Here is a 17,979-nt window from a genome sequence, read left to right as displayed (position 1 = left end):
CACTGACGCCGGAGAAGAAGGAGCCCTAGTCAGAGACAGGTGGCGTGCATACCATCCACCGCTTCAGAGTACATTACTCGTTAACGTTCAGTCCCTGGACAATAAAGTACACAAGCTCAGGGCGAGGATCTCCTTCCAGAGAGACATCAGGGACTGTAACGTACTCTGTTTTACGGAATAGTGTCTCTCTCTGGATATGTCTCCCGTCCATTCAGCCTTACTGGGGTTCTCTGTCCATCGCGCCAACAGGAAGAAAGAATTCCCCAGGAAAAATCTAATCACATTTTATTGGCACATATTCAGCAGATGTTATTGTGGGTGTAGCGAAATGCTTGTGTTCCGAGCTCCAACAGTGTAGTAATATCTATCAGTAATACACATTAATCTAAAAGTAGAAGAGCAAGATGTATATGTGATGGGATGTACAGATATTATGGAAAGAACATTTTGTATATCTGTAGAATTCGTAGGATAGAATAGTATATGTACAGCAATAGTTCAATAGAATACCGAATGTACATATGAAATGAGTGTTATTAAAGTGAGGCGGAAGGGTTTGTTTCATGATTAACAACTCATGGGGGCGGCAGGGTAGCCTAGTGGTTAGAGCGTTGGACTTGTACCTTAAAGGTTGCAAGTTCAAATCCCCGAGCTGACAAGCTACAAATCTGTCGTTCTGCCCCTGAACAAGCAGTTAACCCGCTGTTCCTAGGCCGTTATTGAATATAAAAATGTGTTCTTAACTGACTTGCCTGGTTAAATAAAGGAGTCGTTGTTACATGGTGTGATTGTGGTAATGTACAGGAACTCAAGTGCTTCTGTTCTCCTGATCTGAAATACCATCACTTCATGAAAATGGTTTTATTTGGTCATCGTCACTGCCGTGACTTGCCTGGTTAAATAAAGGAGTCGTTGTTACATGGTGTGATTGTGGTAATGTACAGGAGACGACGCCACGACGACTCTCATGAAGATGGTTTCATTTGGTCATCGTCACTGCCGTGTGTATCCCCGAGCCGACGCCACAACGACTCTGGACTATTCGCAAACTGGAAACCGCGTTTCCATGAGGCCGCATTCATTGTTGCTAGGGACCCTTTAACAGGCAGCTCAAACCTGCAGTTCAGATCATTTGAACAGCACATTTTTTTATGAAATCTACACACAATACCCCATATTGACAAAGCAAAAACAGAAATACAGTATTTACATATGTATTAAGACCCTTTGCTGAGACTCCAAATTGAGCTCAGGTGCATCCTGTTTCCATTGCTTATCCTTGAGATGTATCTACAACTTGATTGGAGTCCACAAGGTGGATTGGGGAAGGGAACCAACACATGTCTGCAGCACTGAAGGTCCCCAAGAACACAATGGCTTCCATCATTCTTAAATGGAAAAAGTTTGGAAACACCAAGACTCTTCCTAGAGCTGGCCACCCGGCCAAACTGAGCAATTGGGGGAGAAGGGCGTTGGTCAAGGAGGTGACAAAGGAACCTGATGGTCACTCTGACAGAGCTTCAGAGTTCCTCTGTGGAGATGGGAGAAACTTTCAGGACAGCACTCTGCTAAATCAGGCCTTTGTGGTGAAGTGGCCAGACAGAAGGGGCGGCAGGGTAGCCTAGGCAGGGTAGCCTAACGTTAGAGCGTTGGACTAGTAACCGGAAGCTTGCAAGTTCAAATCCCAGAGCTGACAAGATACAAATCTGTCATTCTGCCCCTGAACAGGCAGTTAACCCACTGCTCCTAGGCTGTCATTGAAAATAAGAATGTGTTCTTAAGTGACTTGCCTAGTTAAATAAAGGTAAAAGAAAAAAGCAGCTCCTCAGTAAAAAGGCACATGACAGCCAACAGGCAACGAGGTTCTCTTGTCTGATGAAACCAAGAATGAACTCTTTGGCTTAAATGCCAAGTATTACGTCTGGAGGAAATCTGGCACCACCCCTACGGTGAAGCATGAGGGTGGCAGCATCATGCTGTGGGCAAGTTTTTCAGCGGCAGGGACTGGGAGACTAGTCAGGCTCGAGGCAAAGTACAGAGAGATCCTTGATGAAAACCTGCTCCAGAGCACTCATGAGCTCAGACTGGGGCGAAGGTTCCCATTCCAACAGGACAACCACGGAGTGGTCCTAGTCCCCCTGGTTGAGAACCACTGCTCTCATGTCATGTCCTTTCTCAGCCTCCGTACTTTGTTGTCCCCGCCCCTTTGTTTCTTTTCTCCTCGAACGTGAACAGGGCGCGTTTGAAAAGCTAGCTAGCCAATATTACACTGCTAAATACAGGGAAATATTTTTTCTTAAATCGAGCTGGTAAGTTAAGTATTAGGTATCTACCAACAGTCATAAAGGTCGTCTAAACGTTGTAATTAGTTGATAGGTTTGCATAACCGTTAGCTTGGCTAGCTACCTGCTCTGTTTAGCTTGGTAGCTAGCTAGCTAATTGATCCTGCTAACTAATTTGAAGCTGTGCTCAAATCGATATAATAATACAAGTATTGTTTTCTGCTGACTGGTAGCTACATGCAGATCGATTGTAGCTGTGCATAGTCAATTAGTTACTGTTGTACTTGATGTTCCTCTTTTCTTAGCCTGTTAGCTAGCGGAATAATGCTTCCGGGTTGGATCCTTCAAAATAAAAATCCCTCATGGGAACATTTAAATGTCATTAAATCGGCAAATAAATGTGTCACTGATAATGTTCTATTAACTAAAAATACAAATTCATTATACAAAAAAGGGAAATATTTGACACACTTGACAAAAATAGAATCTGACTATACATGTAGATTGAATGGTACAAACAGTTGTTGTTTCATTCCAAATCCTCCTATGTACACAGGTGACCATACAAGATCTGGTGTTATGAGACTCCAGTTCTAGAAGACTTGTGAATAAACACAGCCCACTTGGCACACACTGATTGAATCGGAGTTGTTTTCACATCATTTTCATTCAATTACTTTGAACCAACATGGAATAGACATCTGTGCCCAGCGGGAGGACACCTCAAACTTGTGACAGCTCCATTCAAAAACTTGCTGTTTTTTACCAAGAAACATTCTAACTCGACAGACAATATGAGTCAAAAGAAGGGAACATTGATGGATGAAATCGAAAAGAGTTTATGGAATTTAACTGAGGACAATTTACGCTCCCTTTGTGAACGTTATGGCCGAGATGCATCCGAAGTTAAAGGAATCGATCACCGCTCGTTGCGGCGTAAAATCATGGAGGAAATGTGGGACAATACGGATTCAATGAAATCAGAGGAGCAGGGACTATCTTGGTTAGTTCAACTGAAAGAGGACATCAGAAGGATGCTGGAGGATGCTAGTGGTGCACCCGTGAGTCCCAGCAAAGCCGATGAAGATGATCCTGTAGACTGCGATGAAGGATGGAATGGAGAGGGTGGGGCTGGGTTACCTAGTAACAGGTTGGAGGTGGAGCCCATGAGTCCCAGCCAATCTGATGATAATGACGCTGCAGACTGTGACGCAGGGGACACGGATTGGTTGCCTAGCAATAGGCTGGAGGCAGAGTCCACGAGTCCCAGCCAGTCCGGTGATTGTGATGCTGCAGGCTGCGATGAAGAATTGGACATGGAGGTCAGGGATTGGTTGCCTAGCAATGGGCTGGAGGTGGAGTTATCTCCAGAGCAGAAGGTGAATATTTATTTTCCCAGTCAGAAAGTGAGTATTTAGTTTGTTTCTCAATGCTTTCATTGATTCCTCAACAACTTATGCAAGGCTGTGGGAGAATATTGGATGTTCTTCCTCTTAGACTTTCTCCTTTATTGAGAAGGATGAGTTTGAGTAAGAGGAATTGAAAGACTTCAAAGTTCATTGACAGGCAGGAGAGGGTTTCCCATCCTGATTAATTAAGTCTCTTTTTTTCTGATTTCTAGGACAAGCGACACCCACCGAAGACCCTGTGTCGTGCCTCTCCCGGTACCGCCTTAATTTGGGGTCTGAAGAGGGTGTCTGTGCAGCTGATGGACTGCAGGAAAACACCAGGGCAGAAAACCTCCAAGAAAACCCACTCCTGTGCTCAGTGTGGGAAGAGTCTTGCCACAAAAGATATTCTGGAGCGACATCTGCTAACTCACACTGGAGAGAAACAGAAAAATATATGCGCTGAATGTGGAAAAGTATTCAGTACATTTTCCAGCCTTACCAGGCATCTGAAAACTCACACTGGAGAGAAACGTCATGTTTCTGAAACCACATGCTCTGAATGCGGAAAGACATTCAGTACACATTCCAGTCTTAGGAGACATCTGCTAACTCACACTGGAGAGAAACCGTATGTTTGCCCTCGTTGTAAGAAAGGTTTCAATGATCCAGGAAACTTGAAGAAACACATCAGGAGAGCTCACCCAGGAGATAAGTTGGGTGTGGAGAGGCTCTACCGTGAACCGTGTCCTCACTGTGGGGATAAATTTCCCACAAAGAAGGCTTTGGAGGAGCACCTGGTAACCCACACAGGAGAGAAACCTCACCAGTGCTCTGACTGCAGGAAGGGATTCAAGGAATTGTCTAGTCTTAAGAGGCATCTGAGAACTCATACTGGGGAGAAACCATACATTTGCCCTCATTGTGGCAAGCCTTTTAATGATCCAGGAAACTTGAAGAAACACATGAAAAGAACTCACTCCGGAGAACATTCCAAAGAGAAACCTTCTAAGAACAATGTTGGTTCTTCAGAACAGGAGGAGACCGTAAAGAAGCCAGTCTTTCATCCATGTTCTCACTGTGGGAAGAAGTTGTCAACCAAGACAAGACTAAACATTCACCTGAAGACCCACACTGTAGAGAAATCTCACATCTGCCCCGACTGTGGGAAGAGCTTTGCTTTCCGTCCCTCCTTGACCAAACATCAGAAACTTAGTCATTCAGAGCACGGAGGAGTGAAACGGCACGAATGTTCAGTGTGTGGTAAAGTCTTTAATCAACCAGGAGCCTTGAGGTCCCATCAAAGAACCCACACTGGAGAGAAACCTCACCTCTGTGCTGACTGTGGGAAGAGTTTCTCTTTTCAGTCATCTCTGAAAAGACATCAGGCACTCCACGCAGCAGGTAGTGCGAAGCCCCACATGTGCTCTGTCTGTGGGAAAGGCTTTAGAGATTCTGGATACTTAATAAAACATCAAGCCATCCATTCAGAAGAGAAACCTCACCTCTGTTCTGATTGTGGAAAGACTTTTGCATCCTTATTTACCTTAACAAATCATTCCAAATTGCATCGTTTAAACAGAGACCAATTCCAATGCCCTGAATGCAAGCGCCATTTCCCAACAAAGGAAAGGCTGACAAGCCACCAGAGAACGCATACCGGGGAGAAACCATTTCGCTGCTCCCAATGCCACAAACGCTTCTCTCACTCAAGTAGTTATCAAAGGCACCTTCGTATGCACACTGGGGAGAAACCCTTCATTTGCCCCCTTTGCGGGAAGCAATTTAACGACTCTTCGAATCTTAGAACACATATTAGAAGACATAAAGGAGAGAAGGTAGGCAAGACACAGGTCTCTGAGCCATGCCCTCACTGTGGGAAGAGGCTGGCTTCTAAGGCAGGGTTAGAGACTCACCTGCGGACCCACACTGGAGAGAAACCTCACCTCTGCGCCGACTGCGGCAAGAGCTTTGGCTTCCACTCAGCTTTGAGAAGACATCAGAAAACGCAGCACAGAGAGCAAGTAGCGAAGCCACACGTCTGCTCTGTCTGTGGAAAAGGTTTCATGGAATCTGGAGCGCTGAAGAAACATGTGGTGACCCACGAGGAGAAACAGCACCTCTGCCCCGACTGCGGGAAGACCTTCAGGGTGGTTCAGGCCTTGTCAAATCATCAGAGAACCAAGCATCAAAAAACGAACAAGGAAGAAAGAGAGAAGAATCCGTTCCTGTGCCTTACTTGCGGCCAGGAATTCAATTCAAAGCATAGATTGGTAATCCACGAGCGAAAGCACACAGGAGAGAAGCCTTACCAATGCTCCCATTGCGACAAACGCTTCACTGAGAAGTCATACATGAAACGTCACCAGACGGTGCACACGGGAGAGAAACCATTCCAATGCTCCGTCTGCGACATGAAGTTCTCGCATGGTGCATCTTTAATACGGCACCGCCTAATACACTCGGGTGAGAAACCGTACCGCTGCACTTACTGCGACAAGAGTTTCTCTCAGTCAAATACCCTGAAAACACACATACTAACGCACACCGGAGAGAAACCGTACCAGTGCCCAGACTGCGGGAAGCGTTTCACTGAAAAGAAAGCCATGAAGAAACACCAGCGCAACACACACGGAACAGAGACACACAGCAATACACACGGGTCAGGGGCACACAACTCTGCTTTCTCTTTGCCTGGTAAAAAACAGAGATTGAGTCAAGACCAGAGCCCTCGAGCAAAGCCGTACCAATGCCCTGACTGTGGCAAGTGTTTCTCAGAGAAAAGAGCTCTTACGAAACACCAGAAGACACACCGGAGAGACAGCACCCCCTATTGGTCCGGTATACTGCAGCGATGGAGTGAAGACCCGCAACACACTAATACTGACTCAGACTCTGACCAAGACCAAGACTGGACCTCTTTGTAAAGACTCAGACAGGACCTCTTTATAAAGACTCAGACCGGACCTCTGTATAAAGACTCAGACCGGACCTCTGTATAAAGACTCAGACCGGACCTCTGTATAAAGACTCAGACAGGACCTCTTTATAAAGACTCAGACCGGACCTCTGTATAAAGACTCAGACAGGACCTCTTTATAAAGACTCAGACCGGACCTCTTTATAAAGACTCAGACAGGACCTCTTTGTAAAGACTCAGACAGGACCTCTTTATAAAGACTCAGACCGGACCTCTGTATAAAGACTCAGACAGGACCTCTTTGTAAAGACTCAGACAGGACCTCTTTATAAAGACTCAGACCAAGACAGGAGAGACTCAGACCTCTTTATAAAGACTCAGACAGGGCCTCAGTATTGACCCCCAGTCAGATGAGCCCAGGACCTCGTTTAAACAGGGCAGATGGGATTGTGTTGTCTTGTTTTGGCCAGCAGTTCTTCAGGCTTTTCCCCTTCTTCACACTGTCAACCTTCAGTATGTCAATTCTGCTTTAATTAAAGCAATTTTTGTTTCGTTGCGTGTTGTATTGAGACTTTTCTCAATTATATAACATGATATATATATATATTTATTTTTTTAAAGAGTGTAATTGCACCAAGAGCATGAGAAGATCATTCTTTCAACCAAAGATCATTTGGTTGAAAACACCAAGATGAGATCAACACTCCATCTTCGGTATAAACAAGCTGAGGGATGGGAATGGGGGGAAAAACAACCCCAAATTCATAGACATGGCAACAGAAAGCTGAGGGATGGGAATGGGGGGAAAACAACCTCAAATTCATAGACATGGCAACAGAACGCTAAGGGATGGGAATGGGGGGGGGGGGAAACAACCTCAAAATTCATAGACCTGGCAACAGAAAGCTGCCCATATCATTTTACACAGCTACCGTTTACAACCATTGGATTTAAAAACGGATTCATTTATTGATTGCCAGCTCTTTGTCCTTCAAGATAACATTTCCACAACTCTTTAGTTACACACCAAGAAACAAGCGCCCCTCCACCACACACATACCTAAGGAGACTCAATGAACTTAAAAGTATATTAACATGTTTCACGGTGGTGTAAAGCAAATCACTTTTTTTTTGTTCTACATTTTTAGGGCTCTATTTCGATCAGATCCACTTTCGTGGTGTCGGAGGTAGAACTGCGTTAGAGCCGTCAGATCCATAAGCGGCTCCTGGCATTACACCTCGAAGCGGACATTGCAATCGGCTTTGCACAGTCACAGAAATCCCACGCAGTCCTGGTTCAGACGTTGGAACACTGAAATAGTCATGGCAACAGAACACTGAAATGTGATGTGATCTACAGCCAGTCGAATGATTTTTAAATCCGAGTGTATTATTTCTATATATAGTCGACAGCTCCAACAGTTCCCCCTCAGAAGACACCAAAACATCCGCTGTGTCGGTTGATTATCTCACTGAATCTAGGCCTAAGTGTATATACTTTGGCAGATGATATTGAAGAATGTGTGTTTCAAAAGGCTGTTTTTCAGTCTTACGGAAAATCATCATGGAAACCGTGACAGTAAACGTGTTTGAACTGAATGCTGATGTAGTTTGTCTTCAGTTATTTGACTGTGGTCAGTGGAGAGTTTTACAGCAGAACCAGAGATGATCAATACGGACATCAGGACGACCTGGCATGGTGACTCCTTGCTGTCCCCAGTCCACCTGGCCGTGCTGCTGCTCCAGTTTCAACCATTCTGCCTGTGATTATTATTATTTGTTGTTATTATTAATAAAATTAATTATAAATTCTTAATATTATTATTTATTAACTGGCCACCCCTCAGCCTGGTTCCTTTCTAAGTTTCTTCCTAGGTTTTGGCCTTTCTAGGGAGTTTCTCCTAGCCACCTGCATTGCTTGCTGTTTGGGGTTTTAGGCTGGGTTTCTGTACAGCACTTTGAGATATCAGCTGATGTACGACGGGCTATATACATACATTTGATTTGAATTTGACATGAAGCGTACTAATTGGAGGTGCAGTTAGATAACGTTGCCGTGGATACAGAACAGTACTAAATAGATCCTACACCTGAGATGTTCTGTATCCACGGCAACGTTACATCTCAGCCGTCGCTGTTGGATCTATTTAGTACTGTTCTGTATCCACGGCAACATTACATCTCAGCCGTCGCTGTCGGATCTATTTAGTACTGTTCTGTATCCACGGCAACGTTACATCTCAGCCGTCGCTGTCGGATCTATTTAGTACTGTAACGTTGCCATGGATATAGAACACTACTAAATAGATGCCATGAGATGGATGAAATCATACCTTGAAGGCAGAACTCTGTGTCATTGTGAGCAATGAGCTGTCGCCCTATCGTAGCTATGATGTGGGCGTGCCCCAAGGGTCAATACTGGGGCCCCTTCCTGTTCAGCCTGTACATTAATGATCTGCCTTCTGTCTGTACTGGGTCTGAAGTTCAAATGTATGCAGATGATACAGTGATATATGTGCATGCAAAGAGTAAACAACAAGCTGCACAAGAACTCACTACTGTAATGGTCCAGGTTACAAAGTGGCTCAGTGACTCGTGTTTGCATCTCAATGTGAAAAAAACTGTTTGCATGTTCTTCACAAAGAGGGCAACAGATGCTACTGAGCCAGATGTCTATGTGTCAGGGGAGAAGCTCCAGGTGGTATCTGATTTTAAGTACCTTGGCATAATACTTGATTCCAAACTTTTAAAAAGCATGTGAAAAAGGTAATTCAAATAACTAAATTCAACCTAGCTAATTTCCGATTTATACGAAATTGTTTGACTACAGAGGTAGCAAAACTGTACTTCAACTCTATGATACTCCCCCACCTAACATACTGCTTGACTAGTTGGGCCCAAGCTTGCTGTACAACATTAAAACCTATTCAGTCTGTCTACAAACAGGCTCTCAAAGTGCTTGATAGGAAGCCCAATAGCCATCATCATTGTCACATCCTTAGAAAGCATGAGCTCTTGAGTTGGGAAAATCTTGTGCAATACACCGACGCATGTCTTGTATTCAAGATCCTTAATGGCCTGGCTCCCCCTCCACTCAATATTTTTGTTAAACAGAAAACCCAGACATATGGCAGCAGATACACAAGGTCTGCCATGAGAGGTGACTGAATAGTTCCCCTAAGGAAAAGCACCTTTAGTAAATCTGCATTCTCTGTGAGAGCTTCCCATGTCTGGAATACACTGCCATCAGACACACATAACTGCACCACATATCACACTTTTACAAAATGCTTGAAGACATGGCTAAAGGTCAATCAGATTTGTGAACATGGTCCCTAGCTGTGTGTTGCCGCTTTCCATGTTGTCTGTTGCTTGTGAGGTGTGGAAACACTTTGTTGCTTTTATGAATTTTGTCTTGCTGCTTTTTGCTCTATGTTGCTCTGTCTGTATGCTACGTCTTGCTTGTCCTATGTTGCTATTGTCTATATTGTAATTGTTTTTAATAACCTGCCCAGGGACTGCGGTTGAAAATTAGCCGGCTGGCTAAAACCGGCACTTTTACTGAAACGTTGATTAATGTGCACTGTCCCTGTAAAAATAAACTCAACTCAGATCCCACAGCGACGGCTGAGACGTAACGTTGCCATGGATATAGAACGCTACTAAATAGATCCCACAGCGACGGCTGAGACGTAACGTTGCCATGGATATAGAACGCTACTAAATAGATCCCACAGCGACGGCTGAGACGTAACGTTGCCATGGATATAGAACGCTACTAAATAGATGAAAAAGGAAAAACACTGGACTACTACGAAACGTTCTTTAATTGTTCCTGTTCATAAGGAAATATTTGTTTCAACATTTTTCATACAAAAACAGCGTATTCTTTAACGTTGACACGTTTTGCATTGATACAATATTTGACAGTTGCAGGGGAGGACGTTCCAACGAGGGGAACGTAAAGACAGCAAAAATAAAGACATTTAAACACCACAACAACAAAAAAAAGGCGTCCATACAAAAGTAATAATGCCACTAGACTGTCTGTTGTAGGGAAAAGAACCACGCCAAAAAAAACACACCTCTTGTTGTTTCACAAAATGGCGCCCTAGTCCCTTTCTAGTACACTGCACTATACAGGGCACTATACCCTTTCTAGTACACTGCACTATACAGGGCACTATTCCCTTTCTAGTACACTGCACTACACAGGGCCCTATACCCTTTCTAGTACACTGCACTATACAGGGAGCCATTTAGGACACAAGATTAGAGAAGGTTCTAGCAGGATCTATAAAATTAGAGGGGAGGGGCTTTAACTTTATACATATTTTTTAAAAAGGAAGTTATTTAAACTACATTTAAAATCCTACTACAGCACCAGGACAGTGTTACACTAGAATCAGTCAAGTGGCATTGGGGGGGGGGGGGGTTAAGAGACACTTAATGATGGTTCACGATGAACGGGGACACGGAGGCAACATTTTTACGGTTAAAACTAAACCGGTTTGGCACCGGTAACAGACACCGTGAGGGGAAAGATTTCAGACTCGGTGACAGTAACTAGGAGGTCGTGGAACAACGAGCCTGGCCTGGTGTTCAGGATGATACAACATAGAAAAGACACGATTCCCTCTTCTATAGAACAAAGAAGCGCATCAAATCTAGATAGTGTATTTCTAGATGAATATTCTATAACTTTGATCCTCATGGAACACAGACCCTGGCTGTGAACCAAATGGGCCCACATCCCCCTATATAGAGCACTAGTTTTGACCAGAGCGCTATAGACCCTGGTTAAGAGTAGTGGAACAGAGATCATGGCTAGAGCACTAGTTTTGACCAGAGCCTGGTTGGGTGGAACAGAGATAGGGTGTGAACCAAATGGCCCCCCCATCCCCCTATATAGAGCACTAGTTTTGCTATAGACCCTGGTTAAGAGTAGTTCTGAACCAAATGGCCCCCATCCTATATAGAGCACTAGTTTTGAACCTATAGACCCTGTGGAACAGAGATAGCACCACAACATGCAGAGTGGTTAGTGGAACAGAGAGAGCGCTAATCCATCACGATGGAACAGAGGGATTTATCAATCAATCACTACCTAATCCATCACTATATAGAGCACTAGTTTTGACCAGGCGGACCCTGGTTTATCAATCAATCAGAAATGAAAAACAGTGCCCCCATCCCCCTATATAGAGCAACAAAAGAAAAAGAGCAGTGAACCAAATGGCCCCCATCCCCTATATAGAGCACTATGACCAGAGCGCTATAGACCCTGGTTAAGAGTAGTGGAACAGAGATGAGGCTGTGAAACAAAAAGAGATTGAATTAGGTGCCATTTGGGACTCCACTGAACCCTGTCAGTAGCACCACAACATAGTGCACTATCAATTTGAACCAGAGCCCTATAATGACCGTAGTTAAAAGTAGAGCAACAAAAGAAAAACAGTGATAAACAAAAAGAGATTGAATTAGGGTGCCATTTAGGAGACACAATCCTCAGTGCACTACTTTGAACCAGAGCTCTATTGGCCGTAGTTAAAAGTAGTGTACTATATACGGATTAGGGTGCCATTTGGGACCGTTTTTTCTTTCCTAAATAATATCCTGCTATACCACATGCTGAGGACTCCTATCATGATTTATGGCTTTGTTTCTCTCAGCCAGTCAGATAATTGCAGCTGGTTGAAACTTCAGGCCTCGTTCCAAACCCGGTCCTAGGGGGTAGGAGTCAAGTGGCCAGGGGTAGGAAGTAGGAACCCAGGTGGTAAGGAGCCAGGAGCTCGGGTTCCATCGCTACCAGACCTGAGGAACGTCGAACAGAGAAGACGTCGTCTCTGCACCTAGAGGGAGGGAAAGACGAGACACACAGAGAGACAGGTCCCAGTCAGTCAACCTGAGGTACACCACTGGTGTGTCGTTGTGGACCACTGTTCCAATATAGAGAAGCAGAGAGCAAACACAGCCAAGCTTAGCTGTTAGGCTCCAACTTATCAGGGTCTGGCACCAGAGGATGTTCCCTCCATAGATAAATTAGACTATTTAGTGATTTTTAAATACTTTAGACTGTTCGACTTCCTCCAGATTAATCAAGACCGAAGTTCTTATTACTGGAGCCGAAAACAAGAGAGAATCTGACCACACATTTTGAAAGAGACTCATCCTTTTATTTTCCAGCAGGCTTGACTCCTGTAATGCTCTCCTGTCTGGTCGAACCAAGAAAGACATCGATCAACTGCAAAACCATATACAGAACGCTGCAGCGTGGGTACTGAGGAGAACGCACTCTACACCGGTTTAAAAAAGGTCTCTGCACTGGCTGCAAGATTAACAATTAAACCCGTTCAGATTCTTCTATTGATTTTTTAAAAATCAATCCATAATCTGTGCACCTCAATACATGTCAGACATTACGTGATGTACCCACAGCAGGTCCCTCAGGTCCTCTGGCCTTTTAACTCTCCCAAACTCAGACCAAGAGGCATAACAATTATACCTATACCCCAGCCTCTGGAATGACCTGCTAGAGAACCTGAGGGGAACCAAGAGGCATGGAGAGGAAAACCCCAGCCTCTCAATCCTGCTAGAGAACCTGAGGGGAACCAAGAGGCATGCACCTCAATACATGTCAGACATGCTAGAGAACGTGATGGAACCCATGGAGCAGGTCCCTCAGGTATACCCCAGCCTCTTTGACCTGCTAAGAACCAGGGGAACCAAGAGGCATGGAGAGGAAGCCTGTAGTACCTATACCCCAGCCTCTGGAATGACCTGCTAGAGAACCTGAGGGGAACCAAGAGGCATGGAGAGGTAGCCTGTAGTACCTATACCCCAGCCTCTGGAATGACCTGCTAGAAACCTGAGGGGAACCAAGAGGCATGGAGAGAAGCCTGTAGTACCTATACCCCAGCCTCTGGAATGACCTGCTAGAGAACCTGAGGGGAACCAAGAGGCATGGAGAGGAAGCCTGTAGTACCTATACCCCAGCCTCTGGAATGACCCACTAGAGAACCTGAGGGGAACCAAGAGGCATGGAGAGGTAGCCTGTAGTACCTATACCCCAGCCTCTGGAATGACCTGCTAGAGAACTTGAGGGGGACGAAATTGGATATTTAAAAAAAAAACACATTTGTAGCTTTGCATTTCCTTAAGGTGCATTTTAGTCTTTCGGTTGTTCGAACACAAGCGTTGGCTCTCACTCGTCTCACCATCAGTCTTCCTCTTCCTGTTGTTCTTGCGGCTCTTCTTGCTCTGATTGGTTGAAGGCTGCTGTTGCCATTCGCCCGCCGCCGGATCACTAGCGTCGTCTCCCGCCTCCGACCCCGCCTCTTCCTGGATCGGACTCATGCTCGACGAATCAGACTCGGACCTACAGGCAACAGCAACCAAATCACAGGCGTAACTTCCTTCAACGAACACCCAGGTAGTTTTTCCCAAGTTTCAGGCAGCACTGAAAGTACTGGAGTTACATGTTCAACTGTACACATCTTTACTTACTGAGTTTTCAGCCAGCCTTCTGACGTCCTACTGTCCACGACTCCTGCATACGTCCGTACACACACACCTAGAGACAGAGACAACAGATCAGACCCACACACCCCTAGAGACACCACAGATCAGACCCACACACCCCTAGAGACAACAGATCAGACCCCCACACCCCTAGAGACAACACAGACCCCAAATCAGACCCCCACACCCCTAGAGACAACACAGACCCCAGATCAGACCCACACACCCCTAGAGACACCACAGATCAGACCCACACACCCCTAGAGACACCACAGATCAGACCCACACACCCCTAGAGACAATACAGACCCCAGATCAGACCTACACACCCCTAGACACAATACAGACCACATCAGATCAGATGTTTCTAGATCAGGGTTTGCATTTAAACATTTTCTTCCTGATTTGTACTCTGGTGGTGGATATATACACTTAGTTCCTGTCTGTCTTCTAGCAGGGGAGTGTGTGTGTGTGTCCTTACTGTCTGTCTTCTAGCAGGGGAGTGTGTGTGTGTGTGTGTCCTTACTGTCTGTCTTCTAGGAGGGTGTGTGTGTCCTTACTGTCTGTCTTCTGGTGTGTGTGTGTGTCCTTACTGTCTGTCTTCTAGGAGGGGAGTGTGTGTGTGTGTGTGTGTGTGTCCTTACTGTCTGTCTTCTAGGAGGGGAGTGTGTGTGTGTGTGTGTGTGTGTCCTTACTGTCTGTCTTCTAGGAGGGGAGTGTGTGTGTGTGTGTGTGTCCTTACTGTCTGTCTTCTAGGAGGGGAGTGTGTGTGTCCTTACTGTCTGTCTTCTAGCAGCGGAGTGTGTGTGTGTGTGTGTGTCCTTACTGTCTGTCTTCTAGGAGGGGAGTGTGTGTGTGTGTGTGTCCTTACTGTCTGTCTTCTAGGAGGGGAGTGTGTGTGTGTGTGTGTCCTTACTGTCTGTCTTCTAGCAGCGGAGTGTGTGTGTCCTTACTGTCTGTCTTCTAGGAGGGGAGTGTGTGTGTCCTTACTGTCTGTCTTCTAGCAGGGGAGTGTGTGTGTGTGTGTGTGTCCTTACTGTCTGTCTTCTAGCAGGGGTGTGTGTGTGTGTGTGTGTGTGTCCTTACTGTCTGTCTTCTAGAGGGGAGTGTGTGTGTCCTTACTGTCTGTCTTCTAGGAGGGGAGTGTGTGTGTGTGTGTGTGTCCTTACTGTCTGTCTTCTAGGAGGGGAGTGTGTGTGTGTGTGTGTGTGTCCTTACTGTCTGTCTTCTAGCAGGGGAGTGTGTGTGTGTCCTTACTGTCTGTCTTCTAGCAGCGGAGAGTGTGTGTGTGTGTGTGTCCTTACTGTCTGTCTTCTAGCAGGGGAGTGTGTGTGTGTGTCCTTACTGTCTGTCTTCTAGCAGGGGAGTGTGTGTGTCCTTACTGTCTGTCTTCTAGCAGGGGAGTGTGTGTGTCCTTACTGTCTGTCTTCTAGCAGGGGAGTGTGTGTGTGTGTGTCCTTACTGTCTGTCTTCTAGCAGGGGAGTGTGTGTGTGTCCTTACTGTCTGTCTTCTAGCAGGGGAGTGTGTGTGTCCTTACTGTCTGTCTTCTAGGAGGGGAGTGTGTGTGTCCTTACTGTCTGTCTTCTAGCAGGGGAGTGTGTGTGTCCTTACTGTCTGTCTTCTAGCAGGGGTGTGTGTGTGTCCTTACTGTCTGTCTTCTAGGGAGGTCTGTGTGTGTGTGTGTGTGTCCTTACTGTCTGTCTTCTAGGAGGGGAGTGTGTGTGTGTCCTTACTGTCTGTCTTCTAGGAGGGGAGTGTGTGTGTGTGTGTGTCCTTACTGTCTGTCTTCTAGGAGGGGAGTGTGTGTGTGTCCTTACTGTCTGTCTTCTAGGAGGGGAGTGTGTGTGTGTGTCCTTACTGTCTGTCTTCTAGCAGGGGTGTGTGTGTGTGTGTGTCCTTACTGTCTGTCTTCTAGCAGGGGAGTGTGTGTGTGTGTGTCCTTACTGTCTGTCTTCTAGCAGGGGTGTGTGTGTGTGTGTCCTTACTGTCTGTCTTCTAGCAGGGGAGTGTGTGTGTGTGTGTGTGTGTGTGTGTGTCCTTACTGTCTGTCTTCTAGCAGGGGAGTGTGTGTGTGTGTGTACTGTCTGTCTTCTAGTGTGTGTGTGTGTGTGTGTGTCCTTACTGTCTGTCTTCTAGCAGGGGAGTGTGTGTGTGTGCGTGTCTGTCTGTCTGTGCGTGTGTGCGTGTGTGCTTACTGTCTGTCTTCTAGCAGGGGAGTGTGTGTGTGTGTCCTTACTGTCTGTCTTCTAGCAGGGGAGTGTGTGTGTGTGTCCTTACTGTCTGTCTTCTAGCAGGGGAGTGTGTGTGTGTGTGTCCTTACTGTCTGTCTTCTAGCAGGGGAGTGTGTGTGTGTGTGTCCTTACTGTCTGTCTTCTAGCAGGGAAGTGTGTGTGTGTCCTTACTGTCTGTCTTCTAGCAGGGAGTGTGTGTGTGTGTGTCCTTACTGTCTGTCTTCTAGCAGTGTGTGTGTGTGTGTGTCCTTACTGTCTGTCTTCTAGGAGGAGTGTGTGTGTGTGTGTGTGTCCTTACTGTCTGTCTTCTAGCAGGGGAGTGTGTGTGTGTGTCCTTACTGTCTGTCTTCTAGGAGGGGTGTGTGTGTGTCCTTACTGTCTGTCTTCTAGCAGGGGTGTGTGTGTGTCCTTACTGTCTGTCTTCTAGCAGGGGAGTGTGTGTGTGTGTGTGTGTGTGTGTGTGTGTGTCCTTACTGTCTGTCTTCTAGCAGGGAGTGTGTGTGTGTGTGTGTGTGTGTGTGTGTGTGTGTGTGTGTGTGTCCTTACTGTCTGTCTTCTAGCAGGGGAGTGTGTGTGTGTGTGTGTGTGTGTGTGTGTGTGTGTGTGTGTGTGTGTGTGTGTGTGTGTGTGTGTGTGTCCTTACTCGGTCTGATCTTCTTGCTGCCCGTGTCGGAGTGTGTGTGAGAGTGCGTGTAGCCACTCCATCCGTCAGCGTGTGATCTCTGAGCCTCTCCCTCCGCAGGCTGCTCCTCCTGGATTGGACTGACGCAGCGTTTCCCCAGCGACGGCCTGACGCCCACAACACACGGACCGGCCGTCACATTTAAAACATCAACCTGCCTTACAGACTCCATGGTGACCTTGTAGAACATCCTTAACTTCTTTTAATAAGAGAACAGGGACATTTTAATGGACAAGATGCCTTTCAACAACCCTCTTCCATTAAAAGTCCATCGAATGAAGTGTGCGAGCGTGCCTCAGCGTGCCTCAGCGTGCCTCAGCGTGCCTCAGCGTGCCTCAGCGTGCCTCAGCGTGCCTCAGCGTGCCTCAGCGTGCGAAAGGAGTGTACCTGTTGTGACCGTAGCTGTAGCCAGTAGGACCAGCACCAACTGTAGAGGGGGAGGTGTAGTGCGGTTTAACCCAGCCGTCCTCGTCCCAGGACTGGGTAGAATGGCCTTGGCTCTCCCTGACCTGCTGCCTGCCCTGGACATACTCGGCATACGTCTGGATACGGTAGCTCTCCGCGTAGCGACTGGTGTTCATCGCTGGACACGCAGAGGAGGGAACGGGAGTCGGGTCAGAATAAAGATGGAGAACATTGGAGGTGCTGCTGGCCCGGTACTCCCATCATGTGAGCTCCGGCCCAAGTCCAGTACTGGTCTCTGGGTCAAACGTAGTGCACTATATAGGGAGCAGGGCCGGTCTCTGGGTCAAACGTAGCGCACTATATAGGGAACAGGGCCGGTCTCTGGGTCTTCGTAGCGCACTATGGGAGCAGGGCCGGTCTCTGGGTCGTAGCGCGCTATATAGGGAACAGGGCCGGTCTCTGGGTCAAACGTAGCGCACTATATAGGGAGCAGGGCCGGTCTCTGGGTCAAACGTAGCGCGCTATATAGGGAGCAGGGCCGGTCTCTGG

At 46.5% G+C, this 17,979-nt stretch overlaps 2 protein-coding genes across 4 annotated transcripts in view; one reads left to right on the top strand and one right to left on the bottom strand.

Moving 5' to 3' along the window:
- The first annotated feature begins 2,204 nt into the window (after positions 1 to 2,204).
- Positions 2,205 to 8,423, top strand: LOC135533989 (zinc finger protein 271-like). Of its 3 annotated transcripts, XM_064961167.1 has the most exons (4): positions 2,205 to 2,309; positions 2,839 to 3,688; positions 3,904 to 6,136; positions 7,739 to 8,423. In XM_064961167.1, the coding sequence occupies exons 2-4, from the start codon at positions 3,077 to 3,079 to the stop codon at positions 7,807 to 7,809; spliced, it is 2,916 nt and encodes a 971-aa protein (XP_064817239.1). In that variant the 5' UTR covers positions 2,205 to 2,309; positions 2,839 to 3,076; the 3' UTR covers positions 7,810 to 8,423. The 3 variants fall into 3 exon arrangements, with proteins under 3 accessions (XP_064817239.1, XP_064817234.1, XP_064817228.1); XM_064961162.1 differs by lacking the exon at positions 7,739 to 8,423 and having other exon boundaries at positions 2,839 to 3,661; positions 3,904 to 7,447; XM_064961156.1 differs by lacking the exon at positions 7,739 to 8,423 and having other exon boundaries at positions 3,904 to 7,447.
- Positions 8,424 to 12,075: 3,652 nt separating this feature from the next.
- The window catches only part of parn (poly(A)-specific ribonuclease (deadenylation nuclease)), a 37,354-nt gene continuing 31,450 nt past the window's right edge, over positions 12,076 to 17,979 (bottom strand). Inside the window, exons 22-26 of the mRNA XM_064961148.1 lie at positions 17,413 to 17,608; positions 16,987 to 17,132; positions 14,097 to 14,163; positions 13,808 to 13,968; positions 12,076 to 12,442 (exon numbers count right to left, since the gene is read on the bottom strand). Of these exons, the coding sequence (XP_064817220.1) occupies positions 12,396 to 12,442; positions 13,808 to 13,968; positions 14,097 to 14,163; positions 16,987 to 17,132; positions 17,413 to 17,608 (617 nt within the window). The 3' untranslated portion in view covers positions 12,076 to 12,395. The remainder of the gene's footprint in view (positions 12,443 to 13,807; positions 13,969 to 14,096; positions 14,164 to 16,986; positions 17,133 to 17,412; positions 17,609 to 17,979) is intronic.

The sequence above is a fragment of the Oncorhynchus masou genome, chromosome 5 (assembly GCF_036934945.1).
Source record: "Oncorhynchus masou masou isolate Uvic2021 chromosome 5, UVic_Omas_1.1, whole genome shotgun sequence".
Taxonomy (NCBI): domain Eukaryota; kingdom Metazoa; phylum Chordata; class Actinopteri; order Salmoniformes; family Salmonidae; genus Oncorhynchus; species Oncorhynchus masou.
The sequence above is the reverse complement of the archived record's forward strand: the minus strand, read 5'-3'. Positions and strand labels throughout refer to the sequence as shown.